Here is a 25,180-nt window from a genome sequence, read left to right on the forward strand (position 1 = left end):
CCTGTGGAAGAGCTTGAATGTTTTCTCTACAAACAATATTTTACAAGGGCATGCAGTGATAGGGCTAGATAATGGCTTTAAACTGAGAGGATTTTGGTTTAGATTAGATATAAGGAAAAAGCCTTTACAGTGAGGATGGTAAGGCACTGGATCAGGCTGCCTGCAGAAGTTGTGGATGCTCCACCCAAGGAAGTGTGCAAGACCAGGTTGGATGGGGCTTTGAGCAACTTGGTCTAGTAGATGTCCCTGCCCATGGCAGAGGGGTTAGAACTAGATGATTTTTAGGTCACTTCAACCCAATCCATTCTGTAACGAAATGTGGGGTTCTTGGGACCTCAGAGGCTTGGGGAAGAGGAGAACTAACAAAGTGATTGTTGATGAGGCAGTGTAAGACATGGGTGTTGGTGTTATGAGGGTTTTGATTTCTGTATCACTCTTTAGTGCTAAAGTACAGAAAAGGGGATGAGGATAGCCTCATGGAGAAGATCTCCAAGCTCAACTTCCACTCTATCATCAAGAAATCCAACCGTGTGAGCAGCCATCTCAAGCATCTCACAGGCTTTGCACCCCAGGTACTGTGCATCAGGTGCACTTACACCCTGCAGTGCTTCTCCAGAAGTATCTGCTCTCCCTCCACACGCCTTCCCCCGTCCAGCTCTGATCCAGGCCAGCGAGGCAGAGCTTAGGGTGGACCACCCATCTCTGCTGTCCAGCTTGTGGGCAGGAGGGCCCCACGTCTTGTAGTCTGGGAGGTGCTGAGCCTGCATCGCCTCCCTTGAAACACTTTCTCTCACAGCTAAAGGATGAAGCCTTTGAAGAGACTGAGAAGAACTTCCGGATGCAGGAGCGTCTGATCAAGTCCTTCATCCGGGACCTTTCCCTCTACCTGCAGCATGTCCGGGTGAGCCAGTCTGGGTGTGATGCCAAGCCTGTGGGGCTCACCATGCACTGCCCCTCCTGTCTGCATGGTGTGTCCCTGCAGTGCCTCTGGCCACGGCTTCTGCCTCAGCTCTGCTGGGGCTGGGTGGTCTGGGCTGCAAGCATGGCTCAGCTGTGTCTCCCTGGTGCAGGAGTCAGCTTGTATGAAGGCACTGGCAGCAGGGAGCATGTGGGACTTGTGCACAGAGAAGGGAAGTGGGGACTTGGACCAGTTCCAGAAAGTGAATCGTCTCATCAGCGACCAGCTCTTCTCCAGCTTTGTGAGTGAGGCTTGTACCCCTTTGAGGCCCACCCTGGAGGTCTGCTGCAGATGGACAGGCCTTGGGAGGCTGCAGGGAGGGTAACCTGGGAGAGCTGTGAGCATTCTTGTTTAGCTGTGCCCTCCTGAGAGCTTTGATGCCTGGCAGTTTATGACTGTGCCTGTTAGATACACATTTTTTCAGCCCTACCTGAAATGCTATAGCTCTTTATGGGAGTGGTTCAGGTACTTTGCATAGAGTTACCCATGCTAGCACAATTACGTAAGATAATAAGATAATTGCTGTTGGAAGGGACCTCTGGACCTCCAGGGGCTGCCACCAGGAGACAGTCACTGTATTGTCCTGGGGAGGCTGTGTGCTGGAGAGTGAGCTGCTGGCTTTCAGAGTGGGAGAGAGCACCTTGTCTCACCTTCTCCTGCACCTCTGCCCACCAGAAAGAGCGGACGGAGCGGCTGGTGAGCTCGCCCCTGAGCCAGCTGCTCAGCATGTTTGCGGGGCCCCACAAGTTGGTGCAGAAACGCTTCGACAAACTGCTCGACTTCCACAACTGCACCGAGCGAGCGGAGAAGCTGAAGGACAAGCGAACGCTGGAGGAGCTGCAGTCAGCCCGCAACAACTACGAGGCCCTCAATGCACAGCTGCTGGACGAGCTGCCCCAGTTCCTGCGCTTCGCCAAGGAGCTCTTTGCCAGCTGCGTGCGGGGCTATGCCGAGGCACACTGCGACTTCGTGCGCCTGGCCCTGGAGGAGCTCAGACCCTTGCTGTCGGTGGGTTCACGCACTACAGGCAGCTCCCTGGGTTCAGAGCAGCACCAATCTGTGCAGGATTTGTCCCTGAGCCTCACTGGGACCTGTCACATCATGGGGGAAGCTGCTACTGCAATTTCAGGCCCCTAGTGTCTTGTGGAGAGTTCCTGTTGGATGGTGTTGGGGTGGGGATTGCAGGGTTATGTTGCAGTTGTGTGTAGAAGGCTCTTGGAGCAGTGGCAGAAGAGCATTCACCTGGGAAAATCTCAGGTCACTGAGATTGAGGACCACTTAGAGCTGAGTCCAGACAGGACTACAGACCTGGGCGTGATGCAAGTCCCAGGCAGGACTCAGAGCCCTGCCATGGTCTATGCTGTAGCTCTTGGCCCCTTCTCCCATCACCTGTCACCTAACCAGGATCCCAACTATGCTCTGGTTTCAGTTGCTGAAGGTGTCTGGTAGGGAAGGGAACCTCATTGCCGTCTTCCAGGATGAGCACAGTCGAGTCCTCCAGCAGCTCCAGGCCTTCACCTTCTTCCCAGAGTCCCAGGCAGCTCCCAAGAAGACTTTTGAAAGGAAAAGCATGGAACGGCAGTCTGCCCGGCGGCAGCCCCTTGTTGGCTTGGTGAGTTCCCTCTGCCCAGTGTCAGGGCTTGCAGAGCCCAGGACAGCCACTCATGCCTGCCTTATTCCTCTGCAGCCAACCCACTTCCTGCAGTCAGATGACATCCGTGCTGCCCTCCTGGCCCGCTATCCCCCGGAGAGTCTCTTCCAGGCAGAGCGTAATTTCAATGCTGCCCAAGACCTGGATGTCTCCCTGTTGGAAGGAGACATTGTGGGCGTCATCAAGAAGAAGGACCCCATGGGCAGCCAGAATCGCTGGCTCATAGACAATGGGGGTAGGTGGCTGTTCCCTGCCCTTGGTGCTTGCTGTGAGTCTCCTCCTCTGGTCTCCCTGTGCCCCAGTCTGAGCTCCCTTCCTCGCCCTCTCTGCAGTGACCAAAGGCTTTGTGTACAGCTCCTTTCTGAAGCCCTACAACCCCCGCCGCAGCCAGTCGGACGTCTCTGTGGGCAGCCACTCTTCCAACGAGTCGGAACACAGCAGCTCCTCTCCCCAAAGCAACGCCACCCTGACCTTCAGCCCCAGTGGGGCGGCCGTCACCTTCACTCAGAAACCCCTGCAGGACTCTGTCTCCCCGGCAGATGTGTATCAGTCCCCACTGGAGGTGGACTCCCCCTCTGTGCCCCAGCTTGGCTCTGGTGACAGGACAGCCCCACTGGCTGGTACCGTGACATCTCAGCGCCGCTGCAGCCGTCCCGAGCAGGGCTGCGGCCCCAGCTCTCGCAACGGGCACCCCACCAAAGCACAGCTCAGGCCCACGTCCTCGGTGGAGGACAGAGACTCAGGGCTGGAGAACAGCGAGTCAGAGGGCAACCAGGTGAGTCTTCAGCCCACCCTCATGGGGCTGGGGATGCCAAGGGCTAACTGCTTTGATTGGCTGGGGATGGAATCATCCTCCTCCCTGACAGTGACCATGAATATGTAGGAGGTGGGGTATGAAACCTTTTCTTCCAACAGCAGAGAACCAAGCTTCAGATGGGGCCAGGGCTGTCACTGGGGAGAAGGACAAAAGCCCACACATCCTATGCAGTGTGAGATTAAGGCTGTGTGGTGTGACCATCTAACTGATGCTCTCCCCTTGTCTGGCAGGTCTACTACGCTCTCTACACCTTCAAAGGTCGAAACACCAATGAGCTGAGCGTGTCAGCTAACCAGAGACTCAGGATCCTGCAGTTTGAGGACATCACAGGCAATCAGGAGTGGTGGCTGGCTGAGGCCCACGGGAAGCAGGGCTACGTCCCCTCAAGTTACATCCGGAAGACAGAGTACACGTGAAGCCACAGACAGAGCCTGCACCCCGTGCCTTGTTCCTGCTGGGACTGCTAGGGTCTGGGGGAGGCTGGCCAGCCCTGCAGCCCCCACTGCTCACCCTTAAGGCTATGCCTCTCACAGCTGTGCAGTGCTCCTGGGCCCCAAACACTGGCTGCCATCATCTCTTTAGGGGACAGAGAAGGGTGAGCTGGCCAGGTAGGCAGGAGCAGGCAGCTCGTATGAGGGCAGGGGCGAGTTCACCTCTGAGATGTGTTTGAGCCTCCTGTGTCCAGCCAGGAGCAGGGGAACAAAGCCTGGGGCTGTCACTTGCCCAGAAAGGTAAGGCTTGACTCAGGCTGAGGAGCTGCTGTGGATTTAAATTTTGGAAGGCTAATGCTGAGTTTCTGGAGATTGTCTTTAGTCAAGTAGTATTAAAAGCAACCCAGACTTTGTGAATACGCTCCGTGTGCAGCAGGAGCCTGGTCTCTCCTCTCTCTGTAGGACTTGAGGTGGGACATTTGCACACTGCTTGGGGAAGCAGCTCTGAGGTTTGCTGGGAGTAGTTGAGCCTTAGGCCTGGGATGGATATGGCCTCTGAAAGCCTCACAACAAACCCCCCAGCAGGTGCCTTCTCCCTGTGCTGGGTCTCCCTGAGGCTTGGCCTTTCCAAGGTCTGCCACTGCCAGCAACCATCAGGTTCCCATCTTTCAAGTGAGCCAGAAGCCCAGAACACCATACCCTTGTCAGCACAGTATTGGCTGTGCCCAGGACCCATCTTTGCACTGACATGCCCACCTGGCCACTCTGGGCTGTCCTCCAGCCTGCTTTTTGGGGTCTGACCAGAATTGCCTCACCTGTGCTTTCCTGCACAGCATTGGAGAGGATGCTGACATTCTGGAGCAGCAGGACCATCAGCCCTGAGAGGGCTGTGGTGCCTTTTGCTGGGTTGGTGTGTGATATGGCTGCTGCCATGTCCTGAAGGGAAGAGGTTCCCTTCATGGGGCAGCATTTGTATTCCCTGTACTGCTGCTCTGCAAATAAAGATTTGCCTTTGTGTATAGAAGGTGCCTTTGCAAGTGTTGGGAGACCTGGGAGGAGAGTCTGGCAGGTGCTGCAGCCTTCGTGCAGACCCTGCAGGGCCAGGAACAGGGATCCAAGGCTCCTGTTTTGGTGGGATCCAGCATTCTAGTGCCTTGGTCTTTTGCCAGCTGCAGCTCAGGCATGACGAAACACTCACAGGAACCTTCTATTAAGATAAATTGGTTGCACTGCCCTCTTCCCCCAGCTGTGTTACATGACTGGGGCTGCAGGGCAGTAGGGACTGGTGGGTGAATGTTTGCCCTGCTCTAAGTGGGCACCTGCTCCCTGCCTGAGGAGATCTGGCCCAAGAAAAAAGAGTCAAGGGTTTGTCAGCAATAGCTACCATACTTTGTGTGTGCGTGGTCGTACACAGACCTGTGCCTGCTGCTCTCCAGCTTCTCTCCACCACCACCACATTTGCAGTCTGGAACCACAGCCCAAAATCAGCCCCACAAGTAGTTGTGATAACCTTAGGGAGAGGCTTATTTATTTGCAATACAATCAAAGGGAGCAGTAGCCACAAGGAAGGCAGGCAGGCAGCCCTGGTTTTGCTACAGAGCAGTGTTCTGCATGAGTAGAGCTGTGCCCCTCGATTTGGACTGCCCAGCTCTGTGTAAACTCTGTTGGCAGCTCTTTCCACCCAAGCACTAGCCAGGTTTAAAGCTAAACTGAGGCTTACTTACATGCCTTGATGTCAGCCTTGTAGTTGGAAGACTGCAAATAGTTACAAAAAGTAAATAAATTATAACATTCATTCTTTGATTAAACTGTAAATTTCATTCCATAATGCTAAAGCATCTCTAAGGTAGATTCACCTGGCATGGTGAAGTACAAAAACTAAGACCACCCCCACTGGAGGTCCTGATATCCCTGCCTGGCAGACAGCTTTTCCCCTCTGTCCTGGAATAAATTATGCAGCTCCAGACCCTTGTGTGCACAGCAGGCAGGATGTGGTAGTAAGATTACCAGCTCGCTCAAGTCCAGATGGTCAATCTCTGGACAACCAGAGAAGCCACCCTCTTTGCTTCGCCAGAGCAGAGAGGCCGGTTCCTGGGCACCTTGGCTGTGGGAGACACCAGTGCCCGCTGGGTGAGTGGCAGCAGGAGGAGCTGTCTCACAGCCAGCCCCTGCAGCTCTCTGCCTACAGAGCAGTGGTTTCTGCAGCAGTGATGCCGGCGTCCTTTGCCATCGCAGAGAAGATGCCCTGCTTCATGAGCAGCTCCTCGGGGCTGTCAAATTCCACAATCTGCCCGGCCTGCAGCACCATCACCCTGGCAGGGAACAAGGGAACAAGGCCTCAGCTCCCAGGACCTGAGTGGATAGCAGTGCTGGTGCTGGTGCTGCAGCCCACCAACCATCACTCCTCCTGAGCCACTTTATGTGGTTCTCCTCTCAGCAGTGCTGAGGGCACAGCCCTCCTCCCTGTGTTATGGGTGACACACATAAGGTGGCAAGAGCAAATGCTTCTATGGTCTGTTGCTGTAAAGAAGGATCCCAAAAACTGTTTCTCCGGCAAAGGCAGCACTTCTGCATGGGCATCCTTACTATCCTTTTGTTCTCTTCACCACTGTGTATTACTGCCCCAGGCTCTGCATCCACCCCTGCCCCTCTGGCTGCATTCTCACTTCTGCTGCTGTCCACCTCTCACCCCATCCCAGGAGTCCAGATGCCCATTCCCCTTGCCCTGCAGTACTGTCCGATGTACCTGTTGCTGTCCATGATGGTGTGGAGGCGATGGGCGATAGTAAGGACAGTGCAGTCAGCAAATGCACTGCGGATTGTTGTCTGGATTAAATGATCAGTTTCCAGATCTACGGCTGCTGTTGCTTCATCCAGGATGAGGATCTTGGCTTTGCGGAGAAGGGCCCGAGCCAGGCACACCAGCTGCCTCTGCCCAACACTGGGATGAGATGAAGAGCAAGAGTTACCAGACTGACACTAGTGGACATTCGGCAAGCCTACTGTATCTCGCTGCTCTGACCTCAACACTGTCCCTGGCCTTTCCCTACTGACCATCTGCCTCCCTGAGACCACGTCCCTCAGCATATTACTCTCTGGGCCACCACAGAAGGGTTGGCTCACACTAGCTCCCTAAGAGCCCTGACTCCTCGGCCATTTTCTTCCATCTTCACTTCCCAGAAGCTTCTGTGCATCATCCCTGAACAGCCACTTTGCTGCAGGCTGCTGTTCCAGGCTGGTCCCTGGGATCTAGAGAAGGGAGGGGAGCTGGGCCTGCATCTGCTCCTCTGCTCACCTCAAGTTCTCCCCTGCCTCGCTCACGAGATGCAGCAGCCTCTCAGGAAGGCCTTGCACATATGTCTTCAAGTGAGCCAGCTCCAGGGCCTTCCAGACTTCCTCGTCTGAGTACTGGTCAAAGGGGTCCAGGTTCATCCGCAAGGTTCCAGTGAAGAGCACAGGATCCTGCCAGGGACAGCCCCACCACAGCCATTTAGCAGGTGCTCCTGGCCACATCCTGCTCACTCCACTGCCTGCAGTTGGCAAGGGATGTGGTGATAGCCTGCTCACAGGCCTTTGGCACATCCACAGCACCCAGGGACACACTGAGGCCATGCAGTGCCTGCAGGGGCCATGCAGCAGTGGGTTGTGGAAAGGTGGGGATCAGCTCACCTGGGGGATGATGGTGAGGCTGTTGCGCAGGTCGTGGAGGCCAATTGTTGCTATGTCCACGTCATCGATGATGATCTTCCCTCCAGCCGCCTCCAGCACCCGGAACAGGCAGTTGGTCAGGGAGGACTTTCCAGCCCCAGTCCGGCCCACAACCCCAACCTGTGGAAGCAGCTTTTTAGACCAGTGACAGGGCTATAGAAAATAGGGCAGATGCTCTCCATCTGTGTCTGGTGGGCCTTCCTGCCCTTATCATCACCCAGACTATTGGCTTTAGTTCCTTTCGTGCAGCCCAAGTCTCCAGGAGCCACATCCCATCACCATCCCACCCCAGCGCATGCACTGAAGCCGAGAAAAGGTAACAGCTTTAACAGAGTCTCTGTAAAGTGTGTAGTGAGGGCAGAGGCACCTTCTCAGTGCTCCCAATAGTACAGGTGATCCCCTGAAGAACCAGGTCCAGTTCAGGTCGGTAGCGAACTTTGTAGTCAATGAACTGGATCTCGCCTCTGCTGGGCCAGCCACGTGGTGGACGCTTTTTTGTCACCCATGGAGCCTGGGGGAGGGCACAGGAGCATTAGGGGGGTTCACTCTGCAATGCTGACGATCACCAAGCTGTGCAGCAGGTGTTTGCCCAGACCCTGGATCCCTCACCTCATTCTTCACTGTCATGTACTCATGGATCCGCTCCACAGCCACGATGTTGGTTTCCAGCTCTGAAGATGTCCGCACCAGCCAGTTCAATGTCTGGGTCACCTGCATGGCAGAATCAGAGGGTGCAGAGCTCAGTGGCACCCAGGAAAAACACCTCCCACCTCAGGCCAGGGAATCACGAGCACACCTGGCCTGGCTCCACTGCCAAGACACAGCCCACCTCTCCCCAGCCCTTCAAAAACTTTGCTGCAGCATCTCTGATCCACAGCATGGCCATCTTCCTCCCCATGACAGCAAGTATCCCACTCAGACTGGGATGAATATGTGCTTCCCTGGCTCTATAGCCACTCCCCACTGATGGGACACTGCAGATAATCCCATTTCCATGGATCAGAGCTGGTGGCAGGGCAGCATCCTGCTGCCAGCTCAGAGCTCCCAGAGACAGCCCTGTCCCAGAAGGAGAAAATGCTTCCAGTGACTCACATTGAGAGCAGAGGAGACAGAAAGACCCACGATGCCACCCTCCAGAGCGCCCTTTGCAATCACTGCCAGAAGTGCAGAGAAGAAGACCACCAGGCTCCCAACAAACTCCAGACGGATGGCCAGCCACCTGCACCAGGAGAGGACAGCTGAAGGGCAGTGAGAGAGGCTGGAAGGCATCTGCCTGTGCCCAACACACTGCCCACCAGTAATAGCACACTGCACCATCATCCCTCACAGCCAGCCATGAGCCCAGTGCTGTGCACACTACACACATTGGTGCATGTACACAGCAGGTCATCTGTGGCCAGTTCTGCAAGCAGGTTCATTTATGTCAGTCCATGTCTCGCACATAACCTCCTGTGCGGGTAATGCCATGTATCAGAACAGCCCCAGACATTCAACCCTCAAACACCCAAATCATTTACCAATAAGATTCAAAACCAGAAGGTGCCCGCATCGCACTCCTGTTGGGCCTGGAGGATCACCCTCTTCCCAGAACTCACAAAGAGCACCTCAGCCCTTGACTGCACAGCTCACCCTGCCAGCCTCTGCACACTTTGTAGGGGAGAATACTTTGGCTTTCAAAATCACCCTAAAATGTCCCATTGCCACAGATGGTGCCCCTATCCTAAACTGCCCCAGTACCTACACAGACCCTCAATGCTGAGATCAAAGGACTGCAGGATCCCAGGGATTTCTCAGGATCCAGAAGCCCCAGGCAGAAGTGCTGCAAGGTATGCTGTGGCATAAGAGGTAAAACTCACCTATTTGATACTATCCAGGAATACACACTTTTCTGATTTATGTCCATGGTGATCTCATTTTGCTTCAGGAACCGTGGTTGGTGTCCATAGGCCCGGATCACAGAAAGGCCTGACACAGTCTCACCAAAGTGGGAGTAGATGGGAGACCTGGTGACAGAGTCCAGACGCCTTAGCTGGCGTGACGTGGCTATGTAGAAGCGCTGAAACAAGCGACACGGACTGGTTACCAACACAAAGCCCAGCAGCCACCAAGAAGGCAGAAGCTTCACTCAGGGCCCAGTTACTCACCAGCACAAAATAGTAGAAGATGCTCAAGGGAATGATAACGACAGCAAAAAATGGAGTGGCCAGGCAGATCACAATCAATGTGCTAATGATCTCCATGAAACAGGAGATCCAGCTGCGAAAGGACATGGGAATGGTCTCATCGACTGTGAAGATGTCCTGGAGCATATAAAAAAGTATAGAGAAGCAGTCAGTGACCCCAGAGAGTAGGAGAAGCCCAAAGGCCCCACACACACAACGTTCCTACACATTCCTGTGATAACACAGTGCCAGACACTTATAAAAATATCAGATCATCCTGAAGCGGTGTTATGGTCACAACCTCATTTAGGGCTACAGTTCTTAGCTTGTGAACAGCTGAGTTAACAGAGAAACTTGTAGGTACACAGTTTGTGGTAATTGGGAGCGGAGCTGCAGCTGAGCCTCATCCCCAGTGGGCTACAGCTGTGAAAAACAGGTGACCAGCATGGAAGGTAATGAGTCATGGAGTGCCAAACTGCACTGACCAATCACAAAAGGGTAAAGAGGACACACAGGTGTAAAACATATAAGATGAAGAGTATAAAAAGTTGAGCTAAAAAGCAAGAAGAGCAGATCCTTGCAGCCTTTTGAAGTGAAGTGATATTATACTGTATGGGCAGACACCTGAAGCCTTCTGATGTGGTATAGTGTCACTCTGTTTGGGCGACTGCTTAAAGCTTTCTGAAATTGTATGGTGATACTTTGTGTATCATGGCCCTCTCAACTGTGACATATGCTGTGACAGAAACTTCCTATAATATTTCGCTGTTACGCAGACCAGCTATAAGAACTGCATCTTCATCAGGATGCAGGATCAGTAATTGAAGCAAAAAGAGGAACAGGGCAAACTCCAGGTCCATGCAGGTGCACCCAGGTCTCCAGATGGTCCTCATCCACCTCCTAGCCAGGCACCACATACTCCCTCAACTCAGAGTAAACCCAGGCCCATAGGCTTAATTTTAAGAAGAAATTTAATTCTCAGAAATAAAGAGATGGTACCAAAGGAAGAAGTGGAGAAACAGCACACTTGAAATTACCTGTTTGTATTTTCCCTCCTTTCTCTTTTTTTTTTTTTTTTTTGGTTTTTGACCTTCTCTTAGACAGAAAAGATTGTAGATTTTGCTGGAAGTCTATAAACAGAAGGACTTCTTATTGTAGGACATGAGCTCAAGGCTCTTACCTCTCTTAGTCATCTACTATGAACCCTCTTCTGTGTCTCCACATCCTTCTTGCCCAGGTGACTCCAAACAGGACACAGTATCCAGGTGTAAGCTCCTCAGCACTGAGCAGCTTACAGACTGTGATTTGCCACACTGTCTTTCTAAGAGAGCCCAGGATGTGGTCTGGCTCACAGTCAGCCTTGTATCCCCATGTTCTCCTGGTCCCTTCCTGGCCTTTACCTGGGCTCAGCTGTGCAGTGCTCAACAGGAGCAGGGTTATGCCACTACCCAACGCTCTGCAGATGTGGTGGAACAAACCTTCTCTGCGCTGGGGCTGTTCTCTTACCTTGGCAAACCTATTGATGATGCGGCCGACCGGCGTGGTGTCGAAGAAGCTCATGGGCGCGCGCAGGATGTTGCTGAGCAGCTGCTGGTGCATGACACGGGAGGCTCGCATGGAGCCCTGGGCAAACAGCACGGTATCAAAGAGCAGGAAGACAGCTGCAAGGAGAGCACGAGGCTGTCACCAGCTCAGGGGTGACACTGGCCCCAGGTACCCTTTGGCTTGATGGACACACCAAGCAGTGCCAAGCCAGCAGCTCTGCAGTGAGCCGCTGGGATAATCCTACATCCCACCTTCTTGGGAGGCCCCAGAAACTGTGTCCCAGCAGAGGGCAGGAACACTAACCCTATTAGAAAGCCTTGGGCCCTAGCACTATGTCTAATCTGATTAAGGAAAATGATCTTAAACTGAGGGGGCAACACAAACTTGGGACAATTTCTGCTGCTTCCAGACTGGCATGTGTCCACAATTCAGCCAGAAGCTAGAAGGAAGGCAGCAGCAGGCAAATGAACAAAATGCTGGGTCCCTTGCTCCTTACCTCACTGCTGGCTGCAGGCCTTGCAAGTCATATCCCTCCTGGACCACACAAACGGGATGAGTGGGAACTGCTGTCCTCCCACACTCACCTTGTGATAACCCCAGTGCCCCAAAGACACCAATACGCAGGTCCCGCAGCTGCGTGGGGTATGTCTGGTTCTGGTAGCGCACTGAGTCGTCGGTCCAGTCACTGAGCCACAGGTTGCTCCCCACGTAGGCCACATATTGTGCAATGTAGCCCATGATGATCCAGAAGGTAAAGCACCAGCCGACAGCACGCAGGTACCGCAGGTACATGGAGAACTTCACCTATGGACCAATTGAGCCCGTCAGAGTGCAGGCAATGATAGCAGCACAGCCTTGGGGCTCCACCTTGCTGCCCACAGTGCTCCCCTCCACCACTCCACCCACCAGTCCCAGACAGCTCTGTCTCCTTTGTGTCTCTTGGCTGTGGAAGCCCACACCAGCCTCTCTGAGCCACAGTCAGGGTCTGGCAGCACTTAGCCAGGGCAGCACAGTACTTCATCCCTCTATCCTCCTCACCCTGCCGGTTTCCACAGCTTCTTTCTCGATCAGTTGCTGTCCCTTCCGCTTCTTTGAGGGCTCCTCCTGGGCGTTCTTCTGGGAACTGGTGCTCTTTTTACTGAGGCTGCAGGGAGGTGATGAGTACCATTAGTCACAGGGTGTTGGATTGGTCGCAACTGGGGCAGCTTTGAGTGAGCCTTGTGGAAGCACTAGGCATGTGCAACCATAAAATTAAAGCCTCATTCCAAAAGGCAGAACCAGCCAGCAGCACGAGTTTCAGGGAAGACTGCAGAGTAAGGCTGTGGCACACTAGTGTGAGTAAAGGCAAAATCAGATGCTCCTGACCCAGAGCAGCTTGTGGTAGGAGCAGGCAAGGAGGCTCCCAGCTGGAACTCCCTGGGAAGCCCCCAGATCCCTGTCTCTGAGGGAGCAGTGCACGTGGCAGGGGAAAGAGCTGAGCGCTCAGGTCATGGCCCACCTGCGACTCAGTTTTCTCTGATGGATGCTGGCCTCTCGCTTCAGGGTCATTGTCACCACATCTTCAGTGTGCTCCTCCATGCAAGGATCCACAGTTTCATCAGCCTCCTCTTCATCCCCAGCTAGAGCAATAGCTACAAGCACAGGGATGAGGGAAGGTAGGGTCAGGTACAGAGGAAGAAGCAGATCCCATACACCACACCTCTGCTCCATGCTGTGCCCCAGGCCTAAGCTGTGTCCTACCATCATGTATCACACTTTCTCCAACCTTGCTGCAAGACCAGCACAGCAGGAGGAGGAAGAAATGCATTGTGCTGGAGAGAGAACTGATAGGGGACATAGGGCTAAAGGCCTGCACAGAGGCATTTCCTCCTGCTGACTTCTCCCAGCACCACTGGCTAGACCTCAAGCAGAGATTTGTGTTAGCTTAGTAGTGGAAGATCTGGTAGTTCATATTACTCCAGCTCAGAAGCATCTCCTTGAGCAGGTGGAGGTGGGCCCTGTGAAGACATACTGGGAATAGCCAGGCTGCAGCAGGACAACTGGGCTGAGCTCTGACAGGGTAAGCACCCACCTGACCTGATACCATTCCTCTCCACAGGGCTGGGGGACATGATAAAGGTGAAATATTATCCAATAGGATGTTTAGAACAAACCAAAAGATCTTTCTGACCCCAGCATCACAAAAATATGAAGCCTGTTGCCACAAAAGATTTTGGGACCCATAATAAATGAACTAAAAAGGGAGTAAAAAAGTTAAACAGTTCCTGTGCTGGATGTTCCACATAATGCTTGAATGCAAGTCTTAGTCAGAAATTATTGTGCTGTTGATTGCCTGAAGCTGAGAAGGATTCACAGCAGCCACCACTGGTGCCTGGGCTAGATAGGGCCAGGTCAGGCTGACACATCAGACCTTCATATCCCCAAGATACATGCACAGCCACTCTAACTGCCACAGCCCCACTGTGTTCCCAGTACCTGCAGTATTTTCCTCTGAAGCATTCTCCTCCTGATTTCCATACAAGTTCAGGAACTGGGAAAAGGCCCCCTTGTTTGCAAGCAGGGTGCTGTAGGAGCCATGCTCAGACACTGCTCCTGCTGTCAGCACCACAATGTTATCGACCTGGGGCAGGAAACTGATACTGTGCGTCACCAAGATCCGTGTCTGCAACAAAGGGGTTGCAGGATAGTGATCATCAGAGCACCCCTCATCCCCAGCCATGGGTCTGCAGGCTCTCCATCTCCCACCTGGCGACTTTTCTGCTTAGCAATGCCTGGCTATGAGGACACAGAGTACCCCTCTGGGGACTCTTGAGGCCTCTCCTGCCTGCTGCAGCCACACGTGAAAGCTGCAGGATTCCTCTGTCCCAGGCAAGCAACCTCAGACTTCCTTGGATGGCTAACACCACGCCAGTGCCACTCTTGCCTGGCTGGGGGTGGTTTGGAGGGTGTGGGTGCTCACCTTCTTTTGCAGCATCCCTTTTGGCCCCAGCACTTGCTCGAAGAGGTACTTGCCCACGTGGGCATCCACGGCAGAGAGCGGATCATCCAGGATGTAGATGTCTGCGTTGCTGTACACCGCCCGTGCCAGGCTGACCCGCTGCTTCTGGCCCCCACTCAGGTTGATTCCCTGGAAGGAAGGGAGGGATCTCCCTGCATATGGGGCTGGCACAGGGCAACAGCTCTGACCTCTGCTGCAGGTGCTATCGGAAACCCATGGCGCCCAGGGCTGATACCTTCTCTCCAATCTCTGTCTGGTCACCTGCAGGTAGCAATTCCAGGTCTGGAAGGAGGGCACAGGCCTTGAGGACCTGCTGATACCTGGCTTCATCCACCTCTGACCCAAAAAGGATGTTGTCTTTCAGTGTGGCATTCTGGATCCAGGCCTGCTGGGGGACATAGGCCATGGAGCCCTGGAAGGAGAGACAAGAACAGCTACCTGTCAAAGATCAGCCTGAGCACTAACACCTCCTGCAGCCTGTCCTTGCCCCGAGCCACCACTCTGGGACAGTCCTGCTGTACTTCCCTGCTGAGCTCTCAGGCAACCCCAAAGCCCTAAGAACCAGCTGGCTCCTCTCACCTGGATGTTGATGTGTCCCTTGATATTCTCCATCTCCCCGAGCATGGCTGACACCAAGGAAGATTTGCCTGAGCCTACAGCCCCCACCACAGCCACCAGGCTCCCAGGCGTGATGTCCAGGGTGACACTGCAAAGACACGAGGGCTGAGGAAGCAGCACTGCCAGGCCACCCATCAGTTGCTGTGTGGGACAGGGCAGTGTTTCTGGGACACTCGTGCCTAGCAGCACTGAGAGGTGGTTGCTCTCCCCAGCTAATAACACAGAAAGCCTCCCCTGCCCAGCCCTCTGCCCCTGATGTGGTGCAGAGCACTCACTCTCTTATGGCAGCGTCGCCGTCCTGCTCCCAGGCAAAGGTGGCCTCTGAGAAACGCACGGCACTGCCTGCCAGAGAGAGATGTCCCTCAGAGAGGGCAAAGCCCAGGGCTGGGCCAGCCTGAGGGCCACAGGGACTGGAGGTTCACCTGCCTTCAATGGGGTTGTGGTGGATAGCTGAGGTGTCCAGGTCTTCTCCACTCAGGTAGCGCTCCAGCCTCACAGTTGACACATTGCTCTGCCATGGTAGAAAGAGGATGAGGATGGCACATGGGAATGGGTGGGCTGGCAGGAGCCCCATAAGCAGAGCATCACATCACAGTTCCCACCCAACCTCCGGGCCTCACACCTGTGTTATGCATGTGAGTCCTGTCCCACCCCAATGCCAGCAGAGTCCTGTGTGCTGACCTCTGGGGGTCCATCACACACCTGAGCCCCACCTCCTGGTTTGGACAGAGGTCCTGGGATCCCCCCCACAACCCCTGCTCTAGGTGAGGCCTGACCTGCACCAGGGAGGAGATGACCATGGGCAGCGTGGCCATGGGGAAGCGCAGCACATTGAAAAGGGAGATGGCAGTAAAGGCCTTCTGTGCATCCAAGATGTTGTTCTCATCTACAAGCACGTAGACAGCAAAACTTGCCAAGGAGACCTAGGAGAGATAGAAGGGAAAGCCACCATCAGTGTGTTTGTTGCAGCCCAGACCCTTCAACTACCCAAAGGCCTCAGCAGTGCCTTTGTGCTGGGGACCTGTTCCCCTCCTGCTTCTGTTCTCCTTTGGGCCCCATTTCACCATCCCCATGGGACCCCTTTGCACCACTGCTCTCCTGACAGCAACCAGAACCATAATCTGTATCCACCAGCCAGCCCCTTCCTCGCTGCAGAAACACTCCAGCTGAGGTCCCAAATATTTCCCAACCCCTTGGACAGCTGGAGCCCAGCCCCAGCTCACAGGAAGGAACACCCCTCCCCAGGGCTGTTGTCACTCACCAGGAAAGGAGCACATGCGAACACAAAGACAGAGACTGACTGCAGGTAACCAAAGTTCACCAAGTTCTTGAGCTCATGACCCCGGATGTCATTAACTCGCTTCTCAAAGGAGGGCTCCCAGGCAAAAAGCTTCAGGATCTGCAGGACGAGCAGAGTGAGCAGATGCTGGTCTCATAGGAATGCCCACCTCCACACTCAGCTCACTGGAGGCCAGCACCTCCATCACCTGGCTTGCTCAGAAGCCCACTTGGCCACTGCATCTCCCCTCTCCTGTCCTACTTACAGCATTTCCCCACTGCACTCCCACTCCCTCAGTGTCAGCTTACACTGTCAGCTCCTCTGCCACCATGCCACTACCACAGCCATCCAGAAAACCCTCTCTTGGCTCCCAAGTCTTAGTCCAAGTATCCAGAGCTCCTCCCCAGCCAACTTTTCAAAAGATGAGACAGCTGAGGGAATTGCTGAGACCCAGACAGGGCCCCCAAGCTAGATTAACTCTGGTGCTGTAGAGTTATAGAGGGGTGCTGCCTCCAGGTACAGTGCACCAAGAAGAGAGGTGCAGCAGCTGCCCAGAGAGCCTCCACTCCACTGCCCACCTTGATTCCATTGAGAATTTCATTCATTATTTTCATGCGTTCGTCCTTGTTCTTCATGTTCCTCTCCTACAAAGAGAAGAGACAGTAAACACCTGAACCAGACAGCAGCTCACCCCTGGAAATACATCTGGGCTGACACAGGGGAGGGAAGGATGGGCTCCACAGCCCAGAGAAGTCATCCCACAAAGCTGAGCCTCGGTTCCCTGTGGCTCTGGACAAGTTGGGGAAAAACACCACCCTGCTGTCAGGTAGAAGCTAAAGCTTTATCCTGTGGTTGGCAATATCTCATTTTTAGCCTTCAAGACTGTGCCCAATCTGGTTCAAGTTCAGCTGTGATGGTAGAACAGATCTCACCTATCTCCTACTCATGGCAGCTGATCACCTGTGGCTCAGGCTAGAGGCACCCCCCAACCCAAGTGAGATGAACTTCCTAGGCTGGGAAAGATCCAGAGCATAAAAGCAAAGGGTAGGGAGTGTGGCAAATGAGGGAGGGGAGCAACATTGGGGTGGATGTGGGAGACCAGGGAGGATATTGCACCCACCACTGACCTGAATGGTTTTGGCCTTGGAAATCAGGAACGCATTTATGGGGAAGAGCAGCAACAAGGTTGCAATGCCAGCCAAGACAGAGGGGCCCAGCTCTGCCCAGAGGAAGACAATGGACAGGATAATTTGCAGGGGGGATGACCACAGCTGGTGAATAAAGTTGGCCAAGTCCATGAACCTCTGGGCATCAGCTGACATCAGATTCACAGTCTCTCCCACTGTGGACTCCTTGCGGGTGGCTCCAGACATGGCGAGTGACTGGAAAGAGAAAGCACAGTCAGCACAAGCCAATCTGGGAGCAGCCCTGCTGCCAGCAGCGTGGCTCAGAGCAGGGAATTAGCAGACCAGGCTGAAACCACTTCTGGGTTTGCTCCTGGTGCCTCTGTATTGGGCACCAGTGCTCTCCTCACTGCCTGCACACCTGGAGCCACTGGGTGCAAATGAAAGCACCCCTGTGCAGGATTCCTAGTGGCACCTGCCCCAGGTGTTGCACTGCTCTGAAGAGAAACCTCCCTCAGCCCCTGGTAGCTGTCAAACACATGGCTGCAGCATCCAGGTCCCAAGCCGAACAAGGGCTCACACTGTCCTCAGTGTTGGGTGGGTGTCCCCCAAACTCTCCCTGCACCTTCTGAGGAGGAAAGTGCACACACCCCAGGTTGATGGAACAGGTGGATGATTTTATCCACAGCCCAGGTTGGAGGAAGGCAACAGGGATGATGGCAGGACCATACAGACCTTCTTGTAGATGGCAGCGATGAGACTGGCTCGCACATTGATACCAAGCTGGAAGCACAAGCTGAAGTGCTGCTGCAGGCAGAGGGACTGGATCACTGCTGTCAGGAAGAGCAGGATGGCATACAAATAGCCTTTCCAGGCAAAGGCATTCTCATCTGACACAAAGGCAATCAGCAGCCTGGCAGGGAAAGAAGCTCATGAGACACACACCCTACTGAGACACACCCAAGCAGGATGTTCCCAGTGAATGCAGGGGGAGCATCCTCACAAGAGTGGTGAGCAAAACCCTGCCCCAGAGAGCTGGCTAGATGGTCAGCAAGCTGGGAACCCTGTTCTGCCACAGAGACAGCAAAGGCTCACTAGGGGAAGAGCATCCACAGCACAGAGACTGTGATGCTCTGCAAAACAAGCCAGGAAGGCCCTGCTGGGCTGAGCTGCCCTGACTCTGGGAGGGGCCCAAAGAAGAGCCAGGACTGTCTCCAGGGAGGGAGCAGGGCTGCATAACAGGATGCAAGGGAGCAGGATAACACACATAAGAGCTGGCAGCCAGCTCAGATTAGTTCTTTGTTAAACTGTACCCCAACATATTCTCCCATTTTTGGTGAGGGCACAAAATGTCCCCAGGGTCTGTGGCTGGGAGAGGCACACATGGAGATGGTGGGGCTGGATACAGTGCACCCCCCGGGAGGTGATGGTGCTGGGTGCAAAGTCAGGACAGAGACAGAGGGAAAGGACTCACTTCAGCAGCTGAGGGCTGACAAACACAAGGGCATCGTGCACCACCTTGAATGCCACTGCTAGCAAGAGATTCTGCCGGAAGGTCTTGCCCAAGGTTTTCATCAACCAGCCCCTGGGATAATCCTTGGGCGGGCCTGAGTTCTCATTGTCTCCCTTCTTCTTCTTCTTCTTCTTCTTTGGCTGCTTCTCCTCCTAGAGGAAAGCCCACACAGAAGTGAGGGAGCTGGTTGTGCAGGTGTCCTGCATCTGGAAGGATGCTTCAGGGAGGCACCTCACTGACCCCAGATCAGGTATCCTGAACAAAGCCTTAGCTTTAGCTCCTGTCACACTCCCTTTCACTGATCTCTGTTTATGTCATATACATCCAGGACTAGACCTTCTCTTTTGTACCAAAGACAATTGTTAAAACCAAAACCAGCCTGAACCTCTCAGGCCAAAAATCAGGCAAAAATCACGAAGAATCTGAGACCAGGGGTGGTCACGGAATGATGTTCCCTCTGACCTCATTGCTGGAAAGTATCTGAGATAGATAGACAGGAGAGAACTGCTTGTACTGCAGATTTGAGGGTGGTTCCTGTCTTTATGTAAGGCAGAAAGATGGAGACTTTCTTGGTCTCTCAAAATATGAGGATCTGCCAAGGACGTGACAGGAAGACCCTGTCATGGGTTCCCCTATCCTTGCCCATGGTCCTGTGGGATCAAAGAAGGGAACACCCAGCGAAGAGGGCTGCAGGGAGGTGAGGTGACCCTACTCCCTGAAGCTGGACCTGGATGTCTCAGTCTCATACAAGGCCAAGAGTAGGAATGGATTTACCAGCACCAGGACGTCTTGGCTCTGGGCCTTGCTCATGCTGTTCCCATGGTCTGGGTCACCTTCCTGGCGTCTCTTCTTGCGTTTCCGTTTCTCCAGTTCTGCTCTGGCCTTCTGCAGCTCAGTTTTCATGTTCTTCTCAAAAGCAGTGTAAAGAGCCTTTGTCTTGTCTTTATCATTCAATTCCCAGACATCCTCTATCTCCAAAGGCTTGCGATAGCCCTTGAAAACCATGCTGTGGGACAAAGAAATCCAATGACATTTTTTGGAGGAGACTCCTTGCTGCAAATGCAGAGCCTTCACACCATCCTGGCCCCAAGCTCAGGCTGCACAGGCTGCACCCAATGTGGTGCCTCTTCCAGCCTGAGCTGCAGGTTCCCCTCAGGAACCCCTGCATTTTGCCAGCCTGACCTCCCTCAGAGCCCTGCTCACCTGCTGTACCATTCAAAGGTGATGGAGCTCAGGAAGGAAGCTGTCACCTCTGGGTTCTGTGGTACAAAGCAAATGGTGTACTGAGAGACTGTTTATCTGGGGGATGGTTTTGACAAAAGCTGCTTTAGCACCCCCAGCCATTAAGGAGCCTCATAGGTTTCAAACTGTGCCAGCTCCAGCCCCAGAAACCTCAGCTCAGAGCTAGCAGCGGCCCACCCTGGACACACATGCAGATGTCCCATGCTCCAGCCTCCAGCTCTTGCTGGGCCCTGTACTGAAGTCTTCAGGTCTTCCCAAGGAGCCTGGAGCCTGCAGGGAGCCTGCCCTGCCCCACACAATGGTCAGGATGTGGTGCCCCAAACCCAGTCCCCTGTAGTCCTCATACCTTCTTCCTGATTTCCTTTGTTTCTGGGGCAATATCTGAGAAGCCTGAGACAAGGAAGAGCAGCAGCTGGAGCCCATAGGAGATGAAGAAAAGGATAAACCGTGGTAGGTCAGGGATTGGTTCCTACAGAAATGGAAAGCCCAGGGTTATGGCTGGGGATTGTCTCAAGGCTCCTGGTACTCAGAGACAAGATCCATCCCCTGACTGACCCCAACAGAGCAGTGCAAAACTCGCTCTGAGTCCTGGATCAGTTTCACTTTGCCACCTCTCCCTGCTTCTCCCTGACCTCCTCCCATGTTTAAGGGGAGAAATTAGTCCTGGAGAGCTTATACTTCCCCAAAGAGACAGGATGAATTCAAACAGGGATTCCTTCTCAGGTCTTTTCTGGTTCCCCAAGGTTCCCAGGGTGGCTGGGACCCCAGTGATACCACAGAGAGCTTGTCAAGAGAAGAGTATGAGGAAGCTTGCTTTGGGAGCAGAGCAAGACCATGTTGAAGCACAGAGCTTCCTGTCAAACTCAACCTGCAGGGCTCTCCGGACGAGCGACTGGAATGGCAGAATCCCACAGAGAAGGGACAGTGTCCAGAAGCAGAAAAGCACCCCCGAATCTCTGCTCAAGCAGGAGCGCCGTGCATCCTGCACCAGCAGGACCATAATCTGGGGAAAGAAAATCAGAGCTGCAGGACTAGGTCTGGCTCAAAAAGTGCCTTTGGATCACGTGTCCTGGGATGCCAGCACACATGATCTGCTGGGATTCACTACCTTGAATACCCGAACACACCACAAACCCTTCATAAGCTTCAGAATTAATTCTAGAGGACAAAGCTTTATTTGCCCTCTATAAGATCAGGTTTGAATGTACCCTGATATTACAGCAGGGCACTATTACTCTTTCTAGCTATTCTCTCTCCAGATTCTCAGACATGTCAAGCCATGAGGGGTCACACTCTATCTCCAGCACCTTGCCTCCAGACCTGGAACTGAACCCAGATCACATTCCAGCAGTGCAGCCTCTCTGGTGAGTCCCCTTGCCTTATCATCTCACATGGACTCTGCATGTGAAACTAAATGACATGGCAAAATAAGAAGGAAAGCAAATGAAGGCCTTATTTTGCTTTTAAGTGTAGCTCCAGAGCATTTGTTAAGACTGTTAGAATACCCCATGTATCACACAAGATGTCTGTAACTGCCATGCACATATTCCATCAAGCTAATAGCCACTAGATCCTCTTTTGCCAGCTTTCTCTTCTGCTTGGGCACCCTGTGGTACTTCCTGGCCCTCTGCCCCAAACTGAGCAGCAATGTAAAGGAAGCTGTGAGACATCAGAGCAGCAAGCCATGGTCTGATGTTCACACTGCAAAATCAGTCCTGTGAAAAGCATACTGCTCCTAGGAAAGTTCTGTCAGAGAGCTCAGCTACACTTGCAGACATAGAATCATCCCAGTTTTAAGGATTAACAGCAGTGAGCACTGTACAACCGGGCACCTGCCCTCAACATATCACCCTCATGCACCACCCACACAGGTTTGGGGCAAGTCCTACCCAATTTCCAGGCTACCCTGTCCTGTGGACACAGCTTCCCTCTGATCTCTGTGCTAGGGAAGCCTTGTTCTGCTTGGTGCTGCACTCTCACCCTGTCCCTGTGGCACACAGCACAGTCAGAGCTGAGCCCTTACCCAGGTGGCGATGTACAGGCTGGGGTTTGTGTACTGCACAGCTGGCACAGCACCCTGCTCCGCGTCTACAAAGGCCAGCGCCAGCCCCGCCACTGCCGTCAGCATCAGCAGAGCAGCCAGCACCTGTGGGGAGAGAGGGCCAGCCCATTGTGGACACGGGAACTGCTGGGAGATGACAGAGGTTGGCATAAAATACATCCTTACATCCTTTTCAACCCAGGCTTGGCCTGGGGCAGCTTTCAACCCTGTGAATGTGCCACAGCTCCACAGGAGCACTGCCATCATTTTCAGTTTGGAAGATAGCAGCCCACAAGATGAGAGGCCCCAGTACACACCCTGCCCTTCCTCCCTGTGCATCCCTCCCTGTTATGCCCTCTGTCCCAGATACGCCTCCTGCTGGACTCCCCTTTACATTTCTATCCTGGATGGTTCCCTATCCCATTGCTCCTTCCCTCCCTCTCTTCTCATCTCTTCATCCCACACCTGACTGTAGCACAGAGTCTTTCCACTCATACCACCAACACCTCAGGCTGCTCCAGCCTGTCATCTGTGCCCCCTCAGCTCCACTCTACCTGTTTGATGATGTAGAGTTTGGTCACAGAGGATTTCTTGGCTCTGGATTTGCACATGGGCAGGAGCTGCCATGGGGCCAAAATCCAGAAGAAGCCAAGGGGGATCCAGACCAGCACAGTCTGCTGGAAGCACACCGGCAGGTCGGCATCAGGACGAGCAAGGTAGGAATCATTCTGGGGGCAGCAAGGACAGAACACCAAGTCACTTGCAATGGCTTGACTCTCACTTGGCACACAGGAAAATAGCCAACACTCCTATAGGTCCTGCCCACCCAGCTCCATGCCATTGCATCCCCCCTTCAACACCCACCCTCCTGGCTGAGCATTTCAGCACTCAGCCAAGATCTGAGCAATATCCCCATCCCCATCTCTCTGTCTGAATGAGGGATGGCCACCCCTTGCTGGAGTCAAGCCAGCAGAAGCAGCTGAAGCCAAATCATTCTCCAGAAGTCCGTACAGGCTGTCCTGTATTCCCAGGAAGGCTAAAACAGGACAGAGCTCAGTCAGAGAGGGATCACTGCCTCACTGTCTGGTGAGCACTGTGCAGGCAGTGCACAGCACTCAGTGTCACGGCACTCCTGGATAAACCCCAGACCCTCTGCCGACCACTGCACTTGAGTCTCACTGGCAGGACAGGCTGTGAGCCTTGGAATCCACTGCCCTCCCCTCACAGGGGGTGTCCTACGCTGAGAACAGGCACAGGATATGAAGCAGTCACTCACCCAGAAGACGGAGCCGCAGAACTTCTCCAGGGCTGCTGACATAGCTCAGAGGAGAAGAAACAGCAGCTCCTTCCTCTCGCTCTGCCCAACTGAGAGCCCTGGGCAGATGTTCAGGATAAAAGTCCCCCCACACCCTCAAACGGTCTTGGGACAAAAACTCTGATGACCCACAGTTATTTATTAACTCAGTGCTATTGCACAACCCTACAAGCCAAAGCTGTGACCAAAAGGGCTTGGGAAGCTGCACAGGCTCAGGAGAACGGAGGAGAGGAAGAGACCCAAGGAAGAGACCAAAGGGGGGATCCAGGGAAGTCACAGAGTCACTGCAGGACACCACAGCCATTGCTCAGAAACCATAGTTTTCATCGTTTCATAGATCAGTGCACACCAACAGACACAAATTCGTCTGGACCTGCCAAAGACATTACTTTGATGCAATAGACCTCTCTGGTGAGAAGCCTGCTGAATGTCAACAAAAAGTCCAGCAAAGGCTGGTCCCACAATGGCTGCTGCCATTAGGCAAGGGGGCCTGTGACACCAGCAGTGCCCCGGGCCTGGGAATTTGCAGTGTCTGGCAGCTGAGCTCACCACATGCTGCACTGGTCTTTCTGAGTCTTCAGGATCCATGTTCCTTTTACTAATTTCCAGTCTGCAGAACCCAAAGATTTTCCAAATTCCTTCTTTTGCTTCTTTCTTTCCCACATTTCCATGTTGTCTGTGCGTTATGGCAGTTGGCTGACCACAAAACCCCAAAGAGACTTTGAACCTTCATGCTAAGGTAACCCCCAACATCTGAGACAGAAAGAGGATAACTCCCAAGGAGACTGATGGCCACTGAAGCCTTGTTGCTTAGGAAGGCCTAGGTGTGACAGGAACACATGGTGACAGTGCTACTGAGGCTAGAATTGGATTTGCTTTATCATGTGTGCTCTTGAGGAACCATAGATATAAGAGGACAGTAGGGGGACTGCAATTATTGTGCTGTCTCATTGTACACAGAGTTACAAGATAACTCAGAAGTCAAGGGTGACACAATGAGCAATTCCTCAGGAATCATCAATACCAAAGAAAGGCTCAATGTCCAACTCAGTAGTTAATTATTAGCAATTTCTCTGATTAAATCCACATGTTTTTGTAAATAAAACTATCCCTAATGCTACATCCTCCGGGCCAGAACCAATACACTGTTCATGAGAGCTGTAAACTGATGCAATGAGTAATAAGTGAATGGAGCAGTGACTCAGCCCTTCTCCATCTGGACTGCTGATTCTTTTTTCTGGCACTGGCACATGTCCTCTGGCCTTGCTCAAAACCACTTGGAGCACTGCTGCCAAGGGGCACACTTGTTTATGACACCTTCCTACATAATGTCCCATCCCATTGCTTATCTCAGTTTTTAGTACAGGTCACAGCTCATCTTCATGGATGAGGCTTCGGTCTCTCACTCAGAGTTGAAGTGTTGCCCTCAGCACAGGATTCCACTTTCTTTGATATTCAAAGCAAGCATAACCCACTTTCCCTGCCTCGTGCTGGGGCATGCTCCTCCTAAAAACCCACAAAGCTTTACTGTCCTTCAGCTCCTTCCATAAATCTTCCTCCACTAAAATACCCAGTAAACATTCACAGGGTGCAAGGTAATCTACGTAGCACCTCTTTGGCCAGCAATACCATAGCTTCCCTGTGCTCTCCTCTCTTTATCCACCTGTTATACAGCATGTTATATCTTTTCAAAACTAGGTATTGATTCATGCCTGTCTCACACAGCATCTGATCCAGAGGTCTCTGCCAGACAATCAGCCCAACTGCTCCAGCCCTCA

The 25,180-nt window shown here is 53.3% G+C and overlaps 2 protein-coding genes across 9 annotated transcripts in view; one reads left to right on the plus strand and one right to left on the minus strand.

The window, feature by feature from the left end:
- Window positions 1–4,276, plus strand: part of DNMBP (dynamin binding protein) — a 33,149-nt gene extending 28,873 nt beyond the window's left edge. For all 7 annotated transcript variants that reach the window (XM_030241438.2, XM_030241440.2, XM_050976575.1 and 4 more), the window contains 8 exons: window positions 442–572; window positions 797–901; window positions 1,071–1,199; window positions 1,634–1,966; window positions 2,388–2,570; window positions 2,646–2,844; window positions 2,942–3,384; window positions 3,657–4,276. In XM_030241438.2, the coding sequence (XP_030097298.2) occupies window positions 442–572; window positions 797–901; window positions 1,071–1,199; window positions 1,634–1,966; window positions 2,388–2,570; window positions 2,646–2,844; window positions 2,942–3,384; window positions 3,657–3,842 (1,709 nt within the window). In that variant the 3' untranslated portion in view covers window positions 3,843–4,276. The remainder of the gene's footprint in view (window positions 1–441; window positions 573–796; window positions 902–1,070; window positions 1,200–1,633; window positions 1,967–2,387; window positions 2,571–2,645; window positions 2,845–2,941; window positions 3,385–3,656) is intronic.
- A 1,081-nt stretch (window positions 4,277–5,357) lies between these two features.
- ABCC2 (ATP binding cassette subfamily C member 2) lies at window positions 5,358–23,601 on the minus strand. 2 transcript variants are annotated; one of them, XM_018910737.3, is made up of 32 exons: window positions 23,364–23,601; window positions 22,642–22,815; window positions 22,070–22,192; window positions 20,915–21,049; window positions 20,393–20,515; window positions 20,008–20,063; window positions 19,579–19,810; window positions 18,766–18,956; window positions 18,027–18,204; window positions 17,295–17,549; window positions 16,746–16,811; window positions 16,150–16,287; window positions 15,665–15,811; window positions 15,311–15,399; window positions 15,164–15,226; window positions 14,850–14,976; window positions 14,506–14,682; window positions 14,232–14,399; window positions 13,748–13,934; window positions 12,771–12,903; window positions 12,311–12,416; window positions 11,857–12,076; window positions 11,234–11,388; window positions 9,710–9,865; window positions 9,422–9,621; window positions 8,658–8,784; window positions 8,175–8,276; window positions 7,933–8,076; window positions 7,527–7,685; window positions 7,153–7,319; window positions 6,604–6,798; window positions 5,358–6,169 (listed from the first exon to the last, which is right to left on the minus strand). In XM_018910737.3, the coding sequence occupies exons 1-32, from the start codon at window positions 23,403–23,405 to the stop codon at window positions 6,040–6,042; spliced, it is 4,665 nt and encodes a 1,554-aa protein (XP_018766282.2). In that variant the 5' UTR covers window positions 23,406–23,601; the 3' UTR covers window positions 5,358–6,039. The 2 variants fall into 2 exon arrangements, with proteins under 2 accessions (XP_018766282.2, XP_018766283.2); XM_018910738.3 differs by lacking the exon at window positions 20,915–21,049 and having other exon boundaries at window positions 23,364–23,600.
- Between the last annotated feature and the right edge of the window lie 1,579 nt (window positions 23,602–25,180).

This window comes from Serinus canaria, chromosome 6, assembly GCF_022539315.1.
Source record: "Serinus canaria isolate serCan28SL12 chromosome 6, serCan2020, whole genome shotgun sequence".
NCBI lineage: Eukaryota > Metazoa > Chordata > Aves > Passeriformes > Fringillidae > Serinus > Serinus canaria.